The sequence below is a fragment of the Neomonachus schauinslandi genome, chromosome 6 (assembly GCF_002201575.2).
Source record: "Neomonachus schauinslandi chromosome 6, ASM220157v2, whole genome shotgun sequence".
Classification (NCBI taxonomy): Eukaryota; Metazoa; Chordata; class Mammalia; order Carnivora; family Phocidae; genus Neomonachus; species Neomonachus schauinslandi.
Genome location: NC_058408.1, coordinates 147,474,617 through 147,494,921, shown reverse-complemented (window position 1 = coordinate 147,494,921; position 20,305 = coordinate 147,474,617). Strand labels below are relative to the sequence as shown.

The following is a 20,305-nucleotide window of genomic DNA, read 5'->3' as shown; positions in this document are numbered from 1 at the left end:
CTTGGCATTGGTGTTGTGAACAAAGCCAGGGTTCTTGACAAATTGCATGGCCGGGACCCCCACCAAGGTGGTCCTGAGCTTCCCTGAGCATCACTGGTGCAAGATCCTAGAGGATTTATTGGGGCAGCCATCCCCAATATCATCAGTAGGCATGGATCAGTCTGCTAGGGCCACCATAACCAGTACCACCAACCAGGTGGCTTAATCAACAGAAGCGCATTGGCATGAGGCTCTGGAGACCAGAAGTCCGAGAGCAGGAAGCCAACAGGGTTGGTTTCATCTGAGGGCTGGGAAGGAAGGACCTCTTGCAGGCCTCTCATCTTGACTTGTAGGTGGTCATCGCCTCACTGTGTCCACACGTGTGGTCCCTCTGTCTAAATTTCCCCTTCTTAGAAAGACTCTGGTCCTATTGGACTAGGGCCCACCCTAATGACCTTGGTTTAACTTGATTACCTCTGTAAAGACTGTATCCCCCAATACGGCCACATTCCGAGGTACTGGGGCTTCTGACTTGAATGTCATTTTTGTTGTTGGAGAGGGGGCATAATTCAGTCCATAGAGCAAGACACTTACACCTGATGTGACTGTGGGCAGTTAGCTGAAAATGTGTGTTAAGCTTTGGGGTGTTCCGATACGGACAATAAGACCATAAATACGCAGTTTGGGCAGCAACGATGGTTGTTCAGGAAGCTGCCTTCCCTCCCCTAGAGTGACATCGTGTGCCATTTGCACATTTTGTCAGTGCAGGGACATAAACATGGTGTCCAGATATCCCACCTTCTCCGAGCCTCCCTTCCTCTGTCCTTTGCCTGGGGCTCCAAAGTGTACAGCACCCCCATAAGTCAACTCAAAACAGATTTTTCAATGGCGATCACCTTGTCAAGAGTTCTTTAATAGGATTTCATGTAAAATTAGGATCTTTGGGCATCAGCACATGGTGAGCTGTAATTATCTAAACAGGTGATTGTATTCACGTGAACCATCCCATGGTGACCCTGTTTGTGAAGAACCCAGTTCATTAGGACAAGGATTCACACCTCCGGAACATTCTCACACGGAATGTTGCCGCCACCTCCTCCTATTCAAGCAAGCTCTCTACACCAAGGGATATTTTAGCCATAGTTCAGAACATTCTGGACTACAATAAATGTAGAAATTGTATTGTTCACCCACCAAAGATTTGGAGAACAGATCTGGAGCGCCGCCCCCCCCGCCAACACCAGGGAAATTCTCCAGGAATACCTTACTTCAGAAAAACAAAAGGAGCCCTTTAGAGGCTCCCTTCTCAAATTTGATCAGCAAAGAAAAATCTGTTTAACAAATGGCTACCCCGCTCCCCCCCCCCCCCCCCCCCCACCTGACTGCCAGCCGGCCACCCTCCTTTGGTGCAGTCATGGATACAAAGTCTGCCCCGCCCCCCTGGGTTTCCAGTACCCCCCCATCTTCCATATTAAAACCATGTCGAGCAAAATGAATAGCAGCCAGTGGTTTTATTTCATTTTGTTAAATAGTGACATCTAAGATTAAGATTCTCCTTTTTGTGACTCAGGTTGAAAAGAGAAGGTCTGGGAAGACCAGCTTTTCAGTCAGAAGACCTTCGGAGTTAGGGACGTCCGATTGCCTTAACCCTGCCACCTGAGACGGGGCACCAAGGGACCTTGCAGATGCCCCCATGGCTCCAGCCAGTGGCTTTTCCCGTAGAGAAATGTGGCGATGCGCTTTGGGTGTTTGTAAAGATCCAGATGTGGAAGAGCCATTGTCAGAAAGGAAACTCCTTACTCTGTTCCTGAGGTCTGAGTTGACTTTCCTGATACCTCCCTTTGTGTAAGCGACACCTCATTTGAAATGAAGGATGGGCCACCCTCAGGCACTTGGAACACTCCTGTCCCAGGACGTGCCTGCTGATCGAGTCTTGAAGTGTGGGCCCCTCCGAGGGGGCAGCCATAAGCTGAGTTGTGTGACAGGGCCTTCCCTGGGCGCCGGGCGCTTTCTCCCGGGCCGGGCCGGGCTGCAGGGCTGCTCAGGGGTGTACCTGGTTTGGTCCTCCACTGGCTACTGTATCCCTCCGGCACCAAACTTGGGAGGCTGGCTCACCCTGCTCCTTCAGGCAGGTGGGCAGGTTCAGAGTGAACCCTTTGAGCTGTTTCTTAGAGGTCATCTTTCCAGACACCAGCTTTTTGAAAGTGAACAAAGGGACCCAGCCAGCCATCGTTCAGATTGATAACTTTATTTCCAACAGACCGACTTGAATCCCCTCTCCTGCCAGCCTCGGAGCTGGTGGGCCATGCCTGGCAGCCTCTTTCTGTTTCTCCTGGGCCATCAGGTGGCCCACACGCCGTGCTGGGTTGTCTACCCCAAAGTGGGCAGTCGAGGACCCTGCTCCAACTCAGTATGTTTTGGAACATGATGGGAAGGGGCTTGTGTCAGATGCAGAGAGCAAAGATCAGGAGAGACTTCTAGGATGCTTCCTGGAGAAGACTGAGTTGGTGGCGAGGTGGGACACCCCGGCGCCTGAGTGTGGGGTTCTTCAACGACCTGACCTGCCAAGTCATGCTGCCCAGCGGCATCCTGTTGCTATGGCAACGCTGGCTTTGAAATGGGTCTAGGAGAGGGTGCTGGTCTTAGGGAGCTGTGGGGATTGGATGAGGCATGTCCGTCACCCCTACTTCAGCGTCCATGAACGAAACCAGCCCCCCCCAACCTGAACCATCTGGGTGTCCACAGGTGTGGAGAGGGAGCTGACTTACTGCATCCGTGTGGGCTTCTTCGAACGTGGTCAGAGAAGACTGGTGGGGTCAGCTCTCCCTCTGCTGTGCTCATTTAAGGGGCCCAGGGAGAAGGCCCTGCCTGCTGGTCAGAATTCATTCCCGAACGTGGTTGGAAAAATTCATTTGACCTCCTTCTCTGTTAGTGTCTCCCGAAAAAGTTGTGTAGTCTGAGGTCATCTGTGTCTCACAACACACTGAGGCTGGGGGTCAAAGAGAATTGCACAATTACCAATTAACCAGGTGTACGTGGTACTGAGCCTCGTGGTGGAAACCTTGACGCGCCTTTGCTCGGTTTCCACCTCTTCTTTCCTCTCCTTAGAAACTACATCCCTGCCAAGTTGTTTTCATTTTTCATCACTATGGCTCATTCCTCACTGATGTGTCTTTAAACAAGAAGCATGGGCGTAATGGAAAATCATCCTTCAGGGTGGCCATGCCCTTCCTGGATCCATGAGCCACCTCATCGGCTCACTCAGCTCTGAAGGTGGGGTGGCCTGCCTGTGTTCCCTTTTCCCCAGGTGCTCATGATCCTAAATCTAAAAACATCCCTGGTTTTAAGGTTGATTGGAGGTATCTGTTCTTTTTGCATCCAGAGATTGAGGGAAGGTGCAGTGTGCCATCCTGAAATCAGCTCAGACCTTTCCTTCTGGAGGTATCTGGTTTCATTTTCTCCAGGTTCTTGGTAGAGTCCAAGTTGGGGTTGAAATGAACAGGGTGAGTCCCAGTATAGCAGCTCAGGGCTCTGGGGCCTAGGAAGGCCACACCGAGCGAGCAGTGCCCTCTGCCGGCCAGAGGGACCCATCGCTGGGCGCCCAGCCTACTCCTGGGAAGGGTTAGACCAGGAGACAGTCCGCCCCACACTGGTGGTTTCCCATTAGCTTTGCAAATAAGCCAAGACTGCAAAGAGCGTCCCCTCACATGCGGATTCCGGACTGCACGGTGTCAAGAGACAAGCAGGCTGGAATCTTCAGAGGGGCAGCAAAACAGTTGTGTCCCCTGAGGAAGGCGCATGTTCCAAGAGGGCAGCCGAGGAGGCAGAGGTCTTCAAAATCTAACATTAAGATTTTTTTTAAAATTCAAGATCTTGCCATTTGTTTGCCAACTAACTAGTTCCATAAAATTGTCCTTATTAGGCATTTAAATACAGATGCAATTCATATGTTAGAATAAGCAAATAATCCAAACTGCTTTGAAAGTGTTAAATCTTTACTCTCCACCCTATTCCTCCCCCATCCCACCCTCCATTCGATAGGCTATTTTAAAGTTTGTTTATTGGGGCGCCTGGGTGGCTTAGTCAGTTGAGCATCTGCCGGCTCAGGTCATGATCCCAGGGTTCTGCTGAGCTGGGAGCCTGCTTCTCCCTCTCCCCCCACTCATGCTTGCTCTCTCTCAAATAAATAACTATTTTTTTTTAAGATTTTTTATTTTTATTTTTAAGTAATCTCTACACCCAGCGTGGGGCTCGAACTCCCAACCCCATGATCAAGAGTCACATGCTCCTCCAACTGAGCCAGCCTGGCGTCCCCCCGATAGGCTATTTTAAAGTTAAGCACAATGTTAGTGTACACTCTCCGATCGCTGTCCCCTGGTGGCTTCTGCCTTGGTTGCCCTCCAGGTCCAGGCCCTTAGTGGCCGTTAGTTAGCGATGCTTTTGCTCTGCACTGAACCACAGCAAATGCACACGGGTGCACTGTCTTATCACAGGCTGCAAACATCACCTTCAGGTGACCTTTGGGGCACTGGAGTGGCCACCCCAAAAGCCTCACCATGCCCACGGCCCCTCTGCAGGCCTTTCATGAGAACTTTCTGACGTTCTGGTTGCTTCCTCTGTATGGTGTTCACTTTTATTCGCTCAGATGCAAATATTCTACAGTAATTTCTTACATCCAGTATGTAACAAAAGAGGAGTTATCCGGTCATAATGGAACTTGAGGATGCTCCTCCCTTCACCCTGTCCAGGCGAACTTCTCAGCTCCAGATCGGAATTGTCATGCCCGAGGAGGGAGAGGTCAGAAAACTGGGGAAGGAAAAATCCCATCTGTGTTCCTGTGGTTCCTCGGTCTCAGCACCATGGGAATAAAAGGTGGTGGTTTACGTTTCTTAATTTAAATGAAAATTTGTTTATTTGCCTTTATCTTTTTTGTTCTGTTTGCTTTTGTTTCTAAAGACCATTTTATTATAAAAATGAATATATTAATTTTTGCAGCATACTTGTGAGTGAAGTGCTTTAAAAATGTGTGAAAATTCTGAACACGGGAGAGTCTCATTTCCTTCAGCGTGGGAAAACCAACACTTAATTTTCATTATGACACAAAACAACCAATTAGGAAAATCATGAATCGGTGCTGTTCCAGTCCTCTATTCTTGGTGATAGTTGTTAGCAAGTAAAAATATTGAGAATTCTTGAGTTTTGCATTTAACGCCGGGAAAGGTATTTTCATGTGCTAACAACAATCGTAACCAAGCAGAAGGACTCGCCCGAAACTGTTGGCGGAGGAGCTGGTCTCAGCACAAGTGTGGCTTTGACATTGGCTCCTTCTTGGGGGCGGCCTCCGGCCTGACAGGACTCACGCCCTGGCCCTGGGCTTCCTCGTGCTAGAAGACTTACTTTCTAGGTGGGTGACCTTAACAGGCTCTTCACTCTTCATCTCTCTCCCTCCCTCAGAGCCCCAGGGAATATTTTGCTGGGGGGCCGGACGGAAAGCCTAAAATTCCAGGCCCACAATTCCTTAGCCTCACATCCAAACTGTAGAAAGTTCTGGAACCTTTAATTCTTTGGTAACCCATTTGGCAGCAGATTTTTTACCTGGCCTGAATTGTTGAGGGTAATTGTATCCTGTATGTTCATCCAGTTGGGTGAGCATATTCTTGTGTCCTGGTGCAGAAATTCTAATGATTGATCTGGGGGTCTACCATAATACGGTGTAGGCACTCTCTTGCTTCTTAAAGATCCAAATGCTTCTGACTTCTGAAGCTCGCCTGGCCCCTGGGTGCTGGATAAGTGCGGTGGGCCTGTGCTAATGGTATTTGATGCTGGCCGTGCACTTCTGATGATCAGAGGGTGGGGCCCGTGGAATTGATGGAGGGCATGTGACCAGGGTGTGACGGTGTGACCCTGTCACCCTCGGGTCGGGCTGCCAGGAGTTCCCTGGGGGAAAGGTGAGCAGCCTTACCAAACGGTATACAGGTCTGGCTCCAGGAACCAGAGTGAGGCTTACCTTAGTCCTGCCCCTTACCTCCTTCTGGGGCCTGGGGTGGGCGCTGTGGGGCTGGGAGTCACCTCTACACTTATGATATGCCACTTGATGTCCGAACCATTGGTTTCCCCTTTCAAAAAAAAGAAAAGAAAAAACCTTAAATATGCCCAAAGCTACTGAGGAAATAATCCAAGAGCAGTAGTAGGTCTGAGACATTTACAAAATTGACTTCAGTGAGCTTATTTCCCACAATTGATCTCCCCCCCCAAAGCTTCCTTTTCTTCCTTAAAATGCAGTTTTAATAATTTTGTTGTTCATTGTGCTAGTATGTCAACCATTTCCCGAAGGCTAAGCCAGTGTTTTTCCCGTTGATCCCTGACCCCTATAGAATATTTCTTCAGATAGACTTTACCGAACAAAACCCAGATCCCCTGTACAGAGGATTCTACCCAGCCGTCTCCCCAAGAAAGGAATCTGTTGTTCCAGTTTGGCTTCTGAAAATGCTGGAACAGGTCCTTTTGGCGGTAGCCTGAGGACCACTTGACTCCACTGGGTCTCAGTGAAGAGTCGAGACTGTTCTGGGCGGTTGGCCTCGGTGGATCAGCATTATCAAGGCACTAAATATGCTGACCTTGGCCTGCCAGCAGGTACCTGGCCTGCTGCCCTGCTGGGTCACTCCCAGGTTGGTGAGCAAGCCTGTGGACATCACTAGAGCCTTGTAGGATGGGGCAAAGGAGACCTGAGGAGTGGTGCCATCATCCCCTCGGGGATCCCAGCTCGGAAAGGTGGGAGCCGTTGTTGTACCCACGCTGTTGGGGGGCCGTGGGGGCCTTTTCTCCTTGCATTGGATCATCTCAACCTCTCAAGCCGAAACTCTAACCCCCTTGCGGGCAGAACCGTGCAATATATTGAGGACTCATCGTACAACTTGGTCTCTCTTTATTAACATAATGTTTAAGTAGATTTCCTTAAAAAGAATTGAAGGCGATTGCCATGGTTTTAGAAGAATTTTCATTTGGAAAGACATCAGTTACTGGGTGTAACTTCTTATCGTCTGCCTAATATTTATGGAGACTAGGAATTAGAATAAAGAAACTGAGGGCATATTTTAAAACTTGTGATTTTACGAATGTAAATGAGTAAGGACTCGGGGTTTCTGTGTGTTGTGGAGTTTGGTCCGGGCAGGTGGGCTGTTAACGGTCCTATTCAGTAAAAATCAATCCACCCAGATTTTAGACCTTGTTGGATGAGGGGAACAACCCATTTCTCTTGTACTCGCTTTTGGGTGTTTGTTTTGTGTTTGATAAACAAGCAAGTGGTCATAAAATGAAGTGCACTTCCTGTTTGCTGCCCCTTTTAAATCTCCAGTTTCTCTTGGAAACCCACAGGGAACACATCTCCCACCCTTGCGGCTGCTTTCTGGTGGAGACCAGAATCTAAGTATCTTTCTCATGCAGGCATCTTTCTCCTTCTACAGTGAGCCAGATTCACTGACCGCAGACCTTTCAGCCCTGGATCACCCCTCATCTCGAGCTAATAGAAGGTCAGGTGGGCCCTTCTGTGGTTTGCCCTGCAATTTTAGGATCTCCCTTTTGGAGAAGACGATGGTGGTTTTTCTGTAAGATTTGGCATTGGTGATCCTACTTGCGAGAAGACCTGACTTTCCTTCTGACCCTTCTTGAGTTCCACTGGGGTCGCCCTCCCAGCCTCAGCCGGAGGGAGCGGTGTCCACGGCTGGCTACCGCGGGCAAGGAACGTAAAAACATCCCTTTTTTTACAAGCACGGAGCCTGCTTCCCCTCGGTCATTACACAAGTCGGTTCTAGAATTCTGCTCCCCCCTGTGACAACACCATGACCGTGGTCCGAAGTTGTATGGTTTGCACTAAAGAGGGACAGTGGGACACATCCCCCCCTCCTTTTTCTCTTCTATGTGTACCTCGATTTGTTGTTAAACACGGACTTGAGTGATGATAGTGGTGATCAATTCAGGGGCAGAAAAGGGCCTGATTTGTGAGTGGAGACTGGTATAAGGTAAAGGCGGATGGTGGCTTTCGCAGCGGGCGCTGCCCGGGGAGCCCGGGGCCGGCATGGAGGGCGCAGGGTGCTGGCCATCCTCGTGTGGACACCAGCTAGAGACCGAAGCTCGTGGCTCCACTCTGAGGAGGGCCTGTCCCTGTCATCAGGAAGAGGGGTATGCTCGTTAAGTCCTCATAAATAACTTGCTCCCCGGGAGAGCCGAGGAGGAAAATGTCACATTTCATACATTCTTGCTTCAAAAGATATACTGAGGGGAAAGGGACGAGGCTCTGTGAATCAGCGGTCACTGCCACGAGGTCCTGACCGGGCTCTGCCTGGTGGCCTTGTGAGTCTCAATTCACTGTCAGCATGGGTGGGTGCCACAGCCAGAGGGGGCCCCACAGAGGGGCCAGCATAGAGACCCCCCCACACACACACCCAGCCCCAAAAATACCCAGACGTGGGAGTCCATTGCCCTTTTTCTTCATTTTTTTTTTTTAAATAATAGGACGCAGACTATTTGTGTAAGGCGATGCCTGATCTTTCCTTTGATTGCATAATCGAGATTCTACTTATCAATTTTTCAGGACTCCATCTAATTATACAAATTAAAATTCAAAGCAAAGCAAAAAGAATGATTAGGCCTCACTTGGGGAATGGGAGGAGGAGGGTGTGAAAGCTGGCTTGCCTAGGATGATAATGCTGTCATTTTTCATCTCTAAGGCACTTCACAAATATTAACTAATTAATTCTCTCACCCCTCGGCTAACACGAGGTTCTGACTTCACGCGGGCATGGAGGAGAGGGGCCACACTGCAGCCTGATGAGCAAAACTCGGGACCCAAGCAGATGGAAATTGCCAGGCCAAGCTCTGGGGCCCGGGGCCGCCCTGTGGGTGTCTTGTGAGCACCAGCATTCGTGTGCAGGGTTGAGGCCTTGCTGTCCCTCTGTCTGGGACTCTTGTCTCCAGTTTGCTTGAGTTAGGAACCCCTTTCGCTCCGTGCCTTTCCTAAAGCCCAGTAAAAGCAAAACCAGAATTTTTTATAACGTGTCCCTCACATCTGCACCGGGGACCTCCCAAGTGTTGGTTGACCCACTTGCTTTTGGACAACCTTCATCCCCTCCCTAGTCTGGTGTGGCCAGTGCAGGTTTGGGGAACTCCCCAGGTTTGGATAGGGCTTAGTATCCCTGGGATGTTGCATTAATTATTTATGTGATTGGAAATTGTGCTTTTTCCTAGCTCTTTAAAAAAAAAATCGTGTAATTATTGCCATAAATCTTTGGGGTACGCCTCATTGCTGGGAAATAAGCCATTAACTACCAGGAAGTCTGCCTTCTCCTAGTCAGACCTGTATTCTGACCTTTGGTAAAGTAACTCCCAGCGTTTTTGCATAATTGATGACCATACATAATAATCCTCATTATTAACCCTGGAGCCTCACTTTTGTCTTCTATCCCCCCTCATTTGCTGGGTAACTAAGGACAACTTTTTCTGTGCATGTGCATGTTGTTAAAATAAGACCACAGCAATGAGTCAAAAAAGCTCGGACATTGTGGGGGGCAGATAGTGACTTGTGGCCTCAACTGGTACGTTGGATGAGCAGGAAGTGATGGTCAGAGCCTTCCAGAACACTACCCCCCCCCCCCCAGCCTCCCTCCACAAACGAGCTGGGCAGCAGCTCCCCATTCCTCGGGTGGCATGTGGCTCTCCCTCTGGAGACTCCTGCAGCCCTCAACCCAAATGGGAGCCACCCCTCCTCTGCCTCGTTTCTGCCCGAAATGCCGCGGACAGGCGTGGGCCCGGTCGCCGCTGCCCGGTGTCAAGGCCAGCAGCCTGGACACGGCCGTCGCGATGCCATCTGTGGCTCCCTCCAGATGCCAAGGAGGCCCAGGAAGGTGGTCCTGAACCAGCACTTTGCTTAAGTGGTTAGGTGGCGCGTGGCTTCCTGCCCCATCCTCTTACGGTGGGGTCAGGGCCAGGTGTCGTGCTGAGCAGCAGCTCTCGGGGGGAAGTCGCGTAAACTGCCTGGTGGAAAGCCTTGAGAGAACTTGTCCTGCAGCCCCAGCTGGGTGTCTGTATCTCAGTGCCAGTGGGCCTGGGACCTGTTCCCCTGATGCTCTGCCCCCCCCGAGGCTCCGCCCCTCTGTGTTCAGCACAGGGCAGGCCCAGCTGGCCCCATAGCGTGGTCTCTGGCGTCGGAGTACGAATTACTAACAGTTCAGGTTGTCGGCAGTTGGCGTGGACAGCCCTGAAGTTAAAAGCACGAGCTCTAGATGCTGCCATTTACTGCTTGCAGACGCAAGTAACAATCGTCTTGTGCGTCCACTCCCTTCCTGTCTGAGAACGGAGCGTGGGAGACCGGGACAGAGGACTAGAACCACCTCCATCTCCCGTGTTGGAGGGAAGAGAGTGAGCACTGGTGGCAGGTCCCCTTGTAGGAAGGGGCAATAAAATCCTGAATGACCTGTTGTCCTTGCTCCCAGGCTGTCCAGAGAGTAAGGATTCTTTTCTCCTTGTTTCAGGGTTCATAGTGGCGTAATGCCCGCAGACTCCTGCGCGTTCCCCTAAGTTCTTAGAGGACCGCTTTGCCTTTTGAATCAGAGAGTTGCAAAGTTCGATAAAGAATGGCCCTTGTGGATAAGCACAAAGTCAAGCGACAGCGATTGGACAGAATTTGTGAAGGTAAGAGCCAGCGTGATTGGCGGTTTGTAACCAAAGGTGCGTAGTCCCGCCCTGGAACCCTCGCCCCGCTCACCGCTGACCCGTGGGGACCTGGTTCCCGGTTCAGACTGAAACCCACTGCAGCCAGAAACCACCCCCGGCCCTAGCACCCCCCGCCCGGGTCCTGGGCCGCGTGGTCACCAGACCTGACCTGCGCGCAGGGGTGCCCGGCTCCCGGGGGAGGGGGTGGGGCTCGGAGGACAGCTGGGGAGGGAGTGGCCCTCCATCTGTTTCTTGTGCACACCCTAAGGTCACCCTGCAGATGAGAGGACACCATGTAACAGGGCCATCTTTTTTCACTTTCTGAGGTTCTGGACTTTTATCTGTTTCCGATTAAGGTATTCCCAGTGATGAATTCCAAGATACTCCTGAAAAGCCCAGCGTTGCCCCTCATTATGTGTTCACATCCCTGGTATCTTTGAAAATGTCTGGAAGTGTTTTATTCATGAAAGGAAAAATAAACATAATTAAAATCTAATGGAAACCTGGGGACGAACCTCTGAGATGTTGATTAAACACCATCCCCTCCTAATTAGGGAGCGGGAAGAAATCCAGAGCGCACGGCCTCGGGCGTGGGGTTGAGTGCTCCTGGCAGCCATGGCCGCGCTGCCCACTGGGTCGGCCCGCCTTGTGACCGGTGACTTGGCTGCAGGGTCTGTGATGGGGGCTGCAGAGGAGAGCCCCCCAGCACCCCCGCCCGGCAGGGTGGGCTCTGCAGCTCCCCCACCCCGCACGCGCTCGCACTCTGCTTGGACCACCAGCTGCGCACATGGAACGGTTGGTCCAGCCGCACGGGGTGGAGGCATCAAGGACGTGTTGTACCGGGTGACTGTGTGCCCGGCAAGAGCTCCGTGACACCAGAGCGTAGCACTGTTCACTGGCCCTCCCACAGCCGTGGGTTCTGCTGCCGTGTCGGGGGTTTGGGATTTAAAGGTTTTGCTAAACATGGCAGAAGTTTGAAACCTACAGAAAGATCGATGGACTAGAAGGGACACTGAGACTCCCTTCAACTGCATGTACCAGCTAAGAACATTTGCTGTCACTTGCTTTCCTATAGATGTACAGATAGTGATACGTGTGTGTGTATATGAATGGATGGGTGGACTTTCCAGAACCATCGAAACGAAAGTTGAAGATGTGGCAGTTCACTCCCAAGGACCTATGGCATGTGTCCCCTTTTAGGACCTCTCCTGATGTAAACACAGTGCCATAATCCCCCCCCCGCCCAGGGGACTGAACCTCACTGCAGCATTCTCTAATACAGACCGCCTATTTTCATTTTCCCCGTGCATCTGTTTCCAGCTGCTTGGTTTGTGCAGAAACTCATCAAGGGACCCCTTTAGTTGCCATGTCTCCTTGGTCCCCTTCGTCTAAACATTTTTTCTTGGCCTTTTTGACTTTCAGAAGCACTGACACTCCTTGAAGAGCCCAGGCGAACTGCTTGGTTGGTCGGGTCCCACCATCTGGGTTCACCCGATCCTGTGGGGATTTATTCAGTTTACTTCTCACCTCTGGTGGAAAGGTGCTTCGTTTTAGGTTACTGTTCGGAAAACTTAGTGAATCAACTCTCCAAGGCTCGTAGGCAGAATGCCTGTGTGCTGATTTTGCCTCCACCCCCACTCCACCCCAGGATCCCAGGATTTATCTAGACGTACCCCATCGGGGACGAGAATGGGATTGGAGAGCCTGTGGCCTTTCCCCTCTATATTGTTAGGGCTGTCCGCAAGGACAAAACCATTGACGGCTCTTTCAGACCCCCTCTCCCGAGCATGGTCCATCGACCTCCCACCCGCTTTTTATAACTGAAGTTTCAGTATCTGCTTCATCCGTGAATGACATTCCTGAGCTGGTTGCAGCTATCATTTTTAAAATTTCTCAGTAGGTGCCATCAAGACAGACATGTGAAATTCACTTACTCGGGTGTTACTTGTAATCCACGATCCCAGACGTTGGCTTGCTGTCCCGTTCCGGGTAACAGCTGCTGTAAGGTGGTTCGTTTGTGACCCTCGTGTTGAGGCACCGACTTAGCAGGTTTTTCGGGCCGGGACAGGTGGTGCTCATTTCCCAGCTGCGACCAGTGAGGCGCAGAGCAGTTGGTCTGTGTGCCCCTGAACCCGGGCAGTCTGCTGTTGCTTATCTGGTCTTTCTCTCAGATCAGTTCCGTGGATTCAGTTCCTCCTGAAGGCCTCATGCATCTGCACCCCTGGCTTCTGACTGTTACCAGTATCTGTTCTGTAAACCCGAGCTGACCGCTCTTTAATGTTCTTCTAGAACGTCCATCACGCCCCGCAAACTATGGTCTCCTTCCCTCTGCCAATGTCCGCCCCGCCCCCCAGGACTTCCTATAGCTCCTTGTTTTTGATTTTTTTGATTAAAAGCATGAAAGCTGCCTTGCTCTGTTGTAGCCGCTCTGGGTTCATAGGAACTTTGTCATCTCGGCTCTTGGTCTCTGGGAACAAATCTCCAGGATTCTGTCCTCCCGCCTACCTCAAGACCCCAGCACAAACCCCGCTGTGGGATCCCATGCCAGACAGGCCCTCCTGGGTCCCACTCCTTCCCCCTCCCTCACTTTAATGAACACTTTTGCTCCAGCCTAGCCAGTCTGGTGGAATCTGAGCATTATCCCTGCACGGATGCTGCTTCCAGAATTCCTGCCTGCCTTCCAAGGCCCAGCCTCTTCCTCCTGGAAACCTCAAGGTCTCCCTGTGGCCACTCCTAGCCACTCTGCCCTTTGTGGCTCTGAGTCGAAGCCAAGGGAAAACAGGGTAGAGGGCAGAATCTGACTCGGGCTGCACCTTCTCATTTCCCTCCCCCACCCCACCCCCACCCCCACGGGATGTTTCTGTCGTGCTTTAAGCACAGAGCAGAGTATAGCTTTGCTTCTCACCAGCCGGTCTTTGGTACTCCATCCAAATCAGTTGGAATAATGGTCTTTCAAGCTGACTTAAAAGCCAGATTTTAATCTTTCTTTTTAAAGTGACCGCTCTATTTTGATATTTATAGTTTGTTGTCTGCTCTTACTAATGCCTGATATCAAACAGTCCTAGAGTGCTGTTGTGTAAGAATTCTTATGGAGCAGGGTGTGAAAACAGGCACTGGTCAGGGCCACGCTGCCATCTCCCCTTTTTGGTGTATAATTTAGGTCTTGGTTTCCCACTCTGTTATGTTTGCTGGCATAATTGATATATTGCATTTGCGAATTGCACCATCAGAGTTTCACTGTGTTACTACATCATGGCAGAGCTGGTGTAATTTTGCCCCAAATATCTGTTGGTCAGAGAAAGGGCTTACTATCATTCAGTATTGCAAAAGTAGCCCAGAAAAGCATTTTCTGGGTTTGTAGAAGGGTAATATACCAGAATGGCTTTGCTGATGACTTTTTGTTAGAACACCTTATTATGGATTATGGTAAAATAAATCACTAAACACCATCCTTTGCTGTGGCTGTGGAGAATGTAATTTGGAAAATGTAGATATTTCATCTTACTTTATTTTGTTGGAACGTCTTACACACGTGGAAAAATGGTCTTGGTGATTGCATGAGTTGAGCTGTGATTAGCACCCCCTTTGTAACATAACTCAGGAGAGGACTCTCCCCTTCCTCTACAGGAGAAAAATGAATGATGGGAACCTCCTTTTAAATAAACCATCCTATCCAACATGTCTTGTCTCTAGGATATTTTCACGATGAGCATAGAGGTAGAAGGAGGTGAGAAGGTGGGCTGGTTGCATGGACATGGGGAAAATAGAGACCAACTGCTATCCGTTGAACATAGGAGTAGTTCTACATTCTGGGAGTCTTTCTATGTCAGTTTCGTCACCGAGGAGGACAAGAGGAGTCAGAAGATGTTGCACAGATGAGGTAAAAGAAGACTTTCCTTCAGTGGCGTTCTCCTCTTCTCAATGGGATGAGCATGTCACTGTGAGAGAGTACTACATCTCAATGCGGTGTGCCCCTAAGAAAGTTTATTCATGGTCCCAGAATATTCTAGAAGCAAAGATGTCTCCAAGCCTCCAGGTTTTCCAGATGGCTGAGGTGATAGAGGCATTGGGGCGCCTGGGGGATCTTCCCTCACAGCAGCTTTCATTCCACTGCTCACACCCACGGGAGCCCATAGAGTGGGACTGGCTGGTATTTCCCTACAGATAGAGAGGAGTCAGCAGACTCAGACCAGAATCACTTCGTCTTCTATTCGTAGGCTATTTTGTTGTACCTGTTTTGGTCTTGAAAGCACTTACCAGCACTTTGTACAGAAACCGTGTTGAAGCTGGCCATCTCTAGGTAGTGCACGATCGTTTCTAATAAATACCCATTTTTAAATAGCCCCAAAATGTGGATTTTAAAAGGGGGATTCATAATGTTGCTATACATTATAATTATATGTTTGGCTCAGGCAATTATGCACATTTCCAGTAATTATGTGATTAGCGATAATTACATTAGCTATGTAAATATACAATAGTCAACTAGACATGACTTTAAACTCCAAGCATAGACAAATAGACCGCAACAATGTGCTCCATGTAAAGGATCAGTAAAGGAAGGGAGTGTGGTCAAGTTGAAGCTTAATGGAAGTTATCTGCAAGGGATAAAAATCCACATTTTCCCTTATCTGGTCATGGCTCCTCCCCTGGGGTGCCCGCTGTCTGTCAGCTAGGGATTGGGTTCCTAGAATTGCGCACATTCAGTCAGGCCCTCACTTTCTGCAGATGAGAATCAGGTTAAGTGTTTTCTTCTCTATTGCTACTCACCTGTAAAATGCAGACTTCAGCGTCTCTTTGCACTTGATTCAGCAAGTGGGCTCTCTCGCTGCAGCTGCCGGATTTCTTTTAACTCCCCATGTTTCCACGAGCAGCGTGTCAGGGCCGCCCGTTTCCACCTGGGATGTGGGGGTGTGGTGTTTAGCTAGTGGCTGGTGCTTCTGCCCTCTCCCCCAGCACAGTGGATCTTGCCCTCCCTCAGGTTGGCAGCACCCTGTCTCTGTCCGGGTTTAGGATCAAACCTCCCGGGTGCCCCGGAGCCCCCAGCCTGCTTTGCTCTGGGTGCATTTCATTTGGTCACAGCACCTTTGAGGAAAGGCTATTTGCTTTCGGGCTCAGTCAACACCTCACAGGAACCAGGGTTCCAACGGACCCAGGCCTAGTCTCCTTGGAGTAGGTCCAAGGGCAAGCAGAGCAGTCCTGGCTTTTGCAGAGCCAGAGACCTGCACACAGTGCCCCCACGCAAATGTGGAGGATGTCCCTGGGCTTAGGTAGGTCCCAGTTACAGGGATTTGAGGGGACTATGAAACCAGAACCCCAGGATACATTTGGCTGCCAGCTCTTTGTACTATGACTCCTTTTTCAGAACCTACGAGGGATACACTGAAATGAGGCTCCTGCTTCTGATTGATTTACACTCAGGCCACCAAACTGTAATTTTATGAACATCCTGATGTTAATGGGGCTCTTGCTATATAACAAAGCTCGGGGTCTTTGGCATGCTTTCTGTCTCTGGGGAGGCTTCAGGTGCCCAGCCGGGTCCAGGCAAGAATTCGGCTTGGTGCCACCAGCGGGGCTGTGAGGTCGCGGGCGGGGGGGGCGTGTTCTGCATACCCATGTGCACCTGCTCCGAGTGATCGCCACTCCTCCCTGTCCCTCTTGCCATGTTACTCGCTCATTGGAGGGCCTGGGCTCGTTTCCCATGTCCTGGTTGGAGAGGTGTGTGTGCCGAGAGGGTCCTTCCCATTTGCACCCTGGAATGGGTGAAGCAGATTCCCGAAGCAGGGTGGAGAGTCGGTCTCTTCACCTCCTGCAGTTGGTCTTGGCAGACCATTTCCTGACGGCCGTCGGGGCCCGCGTGCTGACGCCGTGCACGGCAGGCTGAGGCAATGTGGACTGTTGGCAGGCCGCATTGGACAGCGGGGCCGAGGGGCCTCCTCTGATCTCAGCTCGGGGCCTGCCGTGCACGGACCGTCGCAGGACCCTCGGCAGGGCCAAGGAGCCTCCTCTGATCTCAGCTCGGGGCCTGCCGTGCACGGACCCTCGCCAGGGCCGAGGAGCCTCCTCTGATCTCAGCTCGGGGCCTGCCGTGCACGGACCCTCGCAGGACCCTCTCCAGGTGAGCGCCTGTGCCCCGGCATGGGTACCGCATCCTGGTGACTGCGCACACCTGTCATTTTCCCCCATCATCCAGTATGTGCCTTGAGGGCAAGGACTGGCTGTCCCCATCGGGTCCTGTGCCCTGTGCAGTCACACCCGTCTGGTCACTGTTGAACGAACAAGCATGTGATGGAGAAGAGGACATGTCAGGAGGGACAGGGTTCTGTCACCTTAAGTGAGAAAACCATGGGCTGGCTGTCTGTGCCAGTTGATGTAGTCCCTGGATTATTTCGGTGGTCTGCCCTTAATAGGGGTCGATTTCTTTGGACTTATGGACAAAGGGACAGAGAGTGAATGAAAGAAGCTTCCTGGAGGTAGGTTATTTGAGCTGGACCCTGGTGAATGGAAATGATTAGGGCATCTCAAAGGTGAGAGGAAGGAATTTGGGAATGTTCTGAACCCCATACAGGGGAAGGGACATAAAACACAGATTGTGATGGAGTGAGGCGTGGCAGCGTCGGGGTGGGTTGGGGATTACCCGAGATGCTGAGATTTTGCAGGGTTTTTGCTGTTATTGGAGGTTTTTTACAGAGAGGAAGGAAGGAAGTGGTTTTCGTCTAGCGCCTGCCTGAGCAGACCTTGTGTGGGGAGTTGTCAGCTTTTCCTGGTAATTTTTGTCCTGTGGTTTTTTGCCCAGGCCTGTATCCCAGCTTGGTGTCCCAGCACACGCTTTCTTCCCCACTCCCCTCAAAACACACCCCGAAAGAGGAATGGACTTTTTGCCCCATCATGAGTGGGAATCAAAACTAATTTTCATAACACAGCTGTCATTTTATTTATAATCTAGTTAAGAAGTCAAGACAGGAGCAACGTGCGAGCCTTTGTTTTCCCTTTTTGAAATGGCTAAATCTTGAGTTACGTGCTGGCTGGGACCGTTTTGAGGACCGCTGATCTTGGAAAGGTTGGTTTGGTTACAAGGCTCCATTTCGGGTCTGGGGTGCACTGATGATCTGAAGCCTCCACCTTTCTACTAAGAAATGGGGAACGTGCATCATGTATCCCAGGATAGTCGGTGCTGTCATTCCTTTGAGGACTGAAATGACATCCGGACATTCTGATTTTCTCTTTGCATTCGTGAAGATGTGGATGCAGGCTGCCTTAAAACCCCACTACAGGGTCCTGTCTGCTATTTTACCAGCGCACTTGGGTCCCCCACCCCTCTGATGGAGATGAGCCAAGTAAGTTATTTCGATCGGGGCACTGGGGCAACAGAAGGACAAAAACTTTAAAGGCAGGAAGCTGTTTTTAAACATAAATTCCAAAACACTTGACAGAAACAAAACAACCAACACAGCCTGTACACACTGAAAAGTAGGAAGCAGGATGTCCTAGGCCTACTTTTGGCGCTGTTTCTGCCGGAAAACAGCGCTTAACCCACTCACTTCCGCAGTGTCCCCCAGGAGATGCAGCCTGTGGATGGCAGAGGTGCGGGCGCTGCCGGGCTCCGTCCTGGGATCCAGCGGGCACAGGGAAGCTTCTAGGGGGTTCTCATTTCTGCCTTCGCTTTCGGATCTGCCGTGGTCTCATGGCCTCGAGGGCTAGAGGAGGACCAAGAAATGGAAGGCCAGCCCGGCTCCAAAGCCGGGCCTGGCTGCCTCCTGAGGAGGGGCAAGCATCGATGGCCACCAGGCGGGCCGGAAACAGCACAGCTGTTGAGGGACGGGCAGTCAGACCCGGCGCCCTTCATGTGAGTCCAGACTTCAGATTGGCTGACTCCACCTCCTACCTGATATATACGGAATTCATTTATGAACGAATGTGAGGCTAGCCTTCCATTTCCCATTCTTTTCAGGCAGTTTCCTGGGTCACCGTAGTGGTTGGAACATGAAATGCTTGTTGGTGGTTCGCCCAAGGACTGCTCCGTGGAAGGGCTGGCTGGCTGGCTGTTCCCTCCTTGATTTTCTTCCCTGTTCGTCTGGAACCTTCCAGATCCTCTCTCAGCACTGCACAGGGAAGTGAAGAATTGGCTCGGGGTGGGTGCTGCTTATAGCCCCGGGGGTTGCTATTCAGGTTATTCTGTATGGTCAGCTTTCGCTTGGGTTCATTTTGTCTGCAAGAGAATTTGGCTTGTGTCTCTCTCAACTTTCAGAAGATGGCTTTTTTTTTTTTTACTCGATGCAATTTTCTGTAGTGAAACTCTTTGCAGGATTAAAGAGTTAAGTCTCTGAGACTCATTGCTCTTTCGGAAATTGGTCCCATCTTGCTTTATTTAGCCAACATGAGATTTTCAGAAAAGCGGCTCTCTCTAAAAGACTGCAGTGTGCTTTAAAAAAAAAAAAATCTGCCAGAGTGTTTAGGAAAGTGTGAGTCCAGTTACAGGTGTTTTTACCTAACACGGGAAGACATCTGTCATAATATTTGGTGCCTTGTGGAGCCGGGGCTGTGTGAGTTTGGGTGGCTTCCAAGCAGAATGGGTTGGGTGACGGCAGGGAGACCCGGCCTCCTCGTTCGGGTGCAGAGGGTGCTGCCCACCCTGCAGCCTCTCCCCCTACCGCTGCCCTACCTCTGGCATTACACCTTCTGCTCCTCCTCAAAAACCCGTTCGTGGCTTCTTTTCTTTTTTTTTAAGATTTTATTTATTCATTTGCGAGAGAGAGAGTGAGAGACAGAGAGCAGGAGAGGGCGGAGGGCAGAGGGCAGAGGCAGAAGCAGACCCCCCGCCGAGCAGGGAGCCCGACGCGGGACTCGATCCCGGGACTCCAGGATCATGACCCGAGCCGAAGGCGGTCGCCCAACCGACTGAGCCACCCAGGCGCCCCCCGTTCGTGGTTTCTTAGGAGCTGTTGGGTACACATTCTTCCAGACAGTCCTGCTTCCATTGGAGAACTTGAACTGTGAACGTGATGTGCGTAAGCCAGATGAGCCCCTCGAGCTACCCCCACTGCAAAGAGATGCTGCGCAGGCAGCTCTCGGGGTCCGTGCACCTGCCTCTGAAGGGATGTGTCTGCAACATGAGCGGGGCCCCTGAGCCCTAGAGCCACTGGATGTTACGTTTCCTTTATTACAAGACGGGAAGAAAAGGAAATGGCCAGATGGGCTGACCCGAGGCTTCAGGCAGTTTCCATCATCAGCTCTCGGCAGGGGGTCCCCGGCCCCCCACTTAGAGGGCTGGCTGGCACAGTCCAAGTTCAGGAGTGACTTTCCAATACTCAAGTAGTTAATTTTATAGGTGACCTTGTCAATACTTGGGAGTTTGGGAAAATCTTAAGCAAATAATAGGATTACTGTGTTAAAGAGGTTTCCTTTTCCAGCACCTGGCAGAGCTACCCAGGGTCAGGGCAGGGGATTCTGGAAAGTGGAGCGTTAGCTTTGGGGTTTGACCTGCGTCCCACACCCTATGGCCCTGGGCAGGGCACCCCAAGCTCCATCGCCAGCATCTAGGATGGGACATAGTCATACCTGCTTATAGAGTTGCTTATGGGCGGAGCACCTAGAGCAGGGCCCGCCTGGTACAGACATT

At 51.0% G+C, this 20,305-nt stretch overlaps 1 protein-coding gene across 3 annotated transcripts in view; it reads left to right on the top strand.

Moving 5' to 3' along the window:
- CTBP2 (C-terminal binding protein 2) overlaps positions 1–20,305 on the top strand; it is a 158,011-nt gene that overhangs the window by 97,510 nt on the left and 40,196 nt on the right. For all 3 annotated transcript variants that reach the window (XM_021703817.1, XM_021703816.1, XM_044916179.1), the window contains one exon: positions 10,506–10,665. In XM_021703817.1, coding sequence (XP_021559492.1) covers positions 10,608–10,665 — 58 coding nt within the window. In that variant the 5' untranslated portion in view covers positions 10,506–10,607. The remainder of the gene's footprint in view (positions 1–10,505; positions 10,666–20,305) is intronic.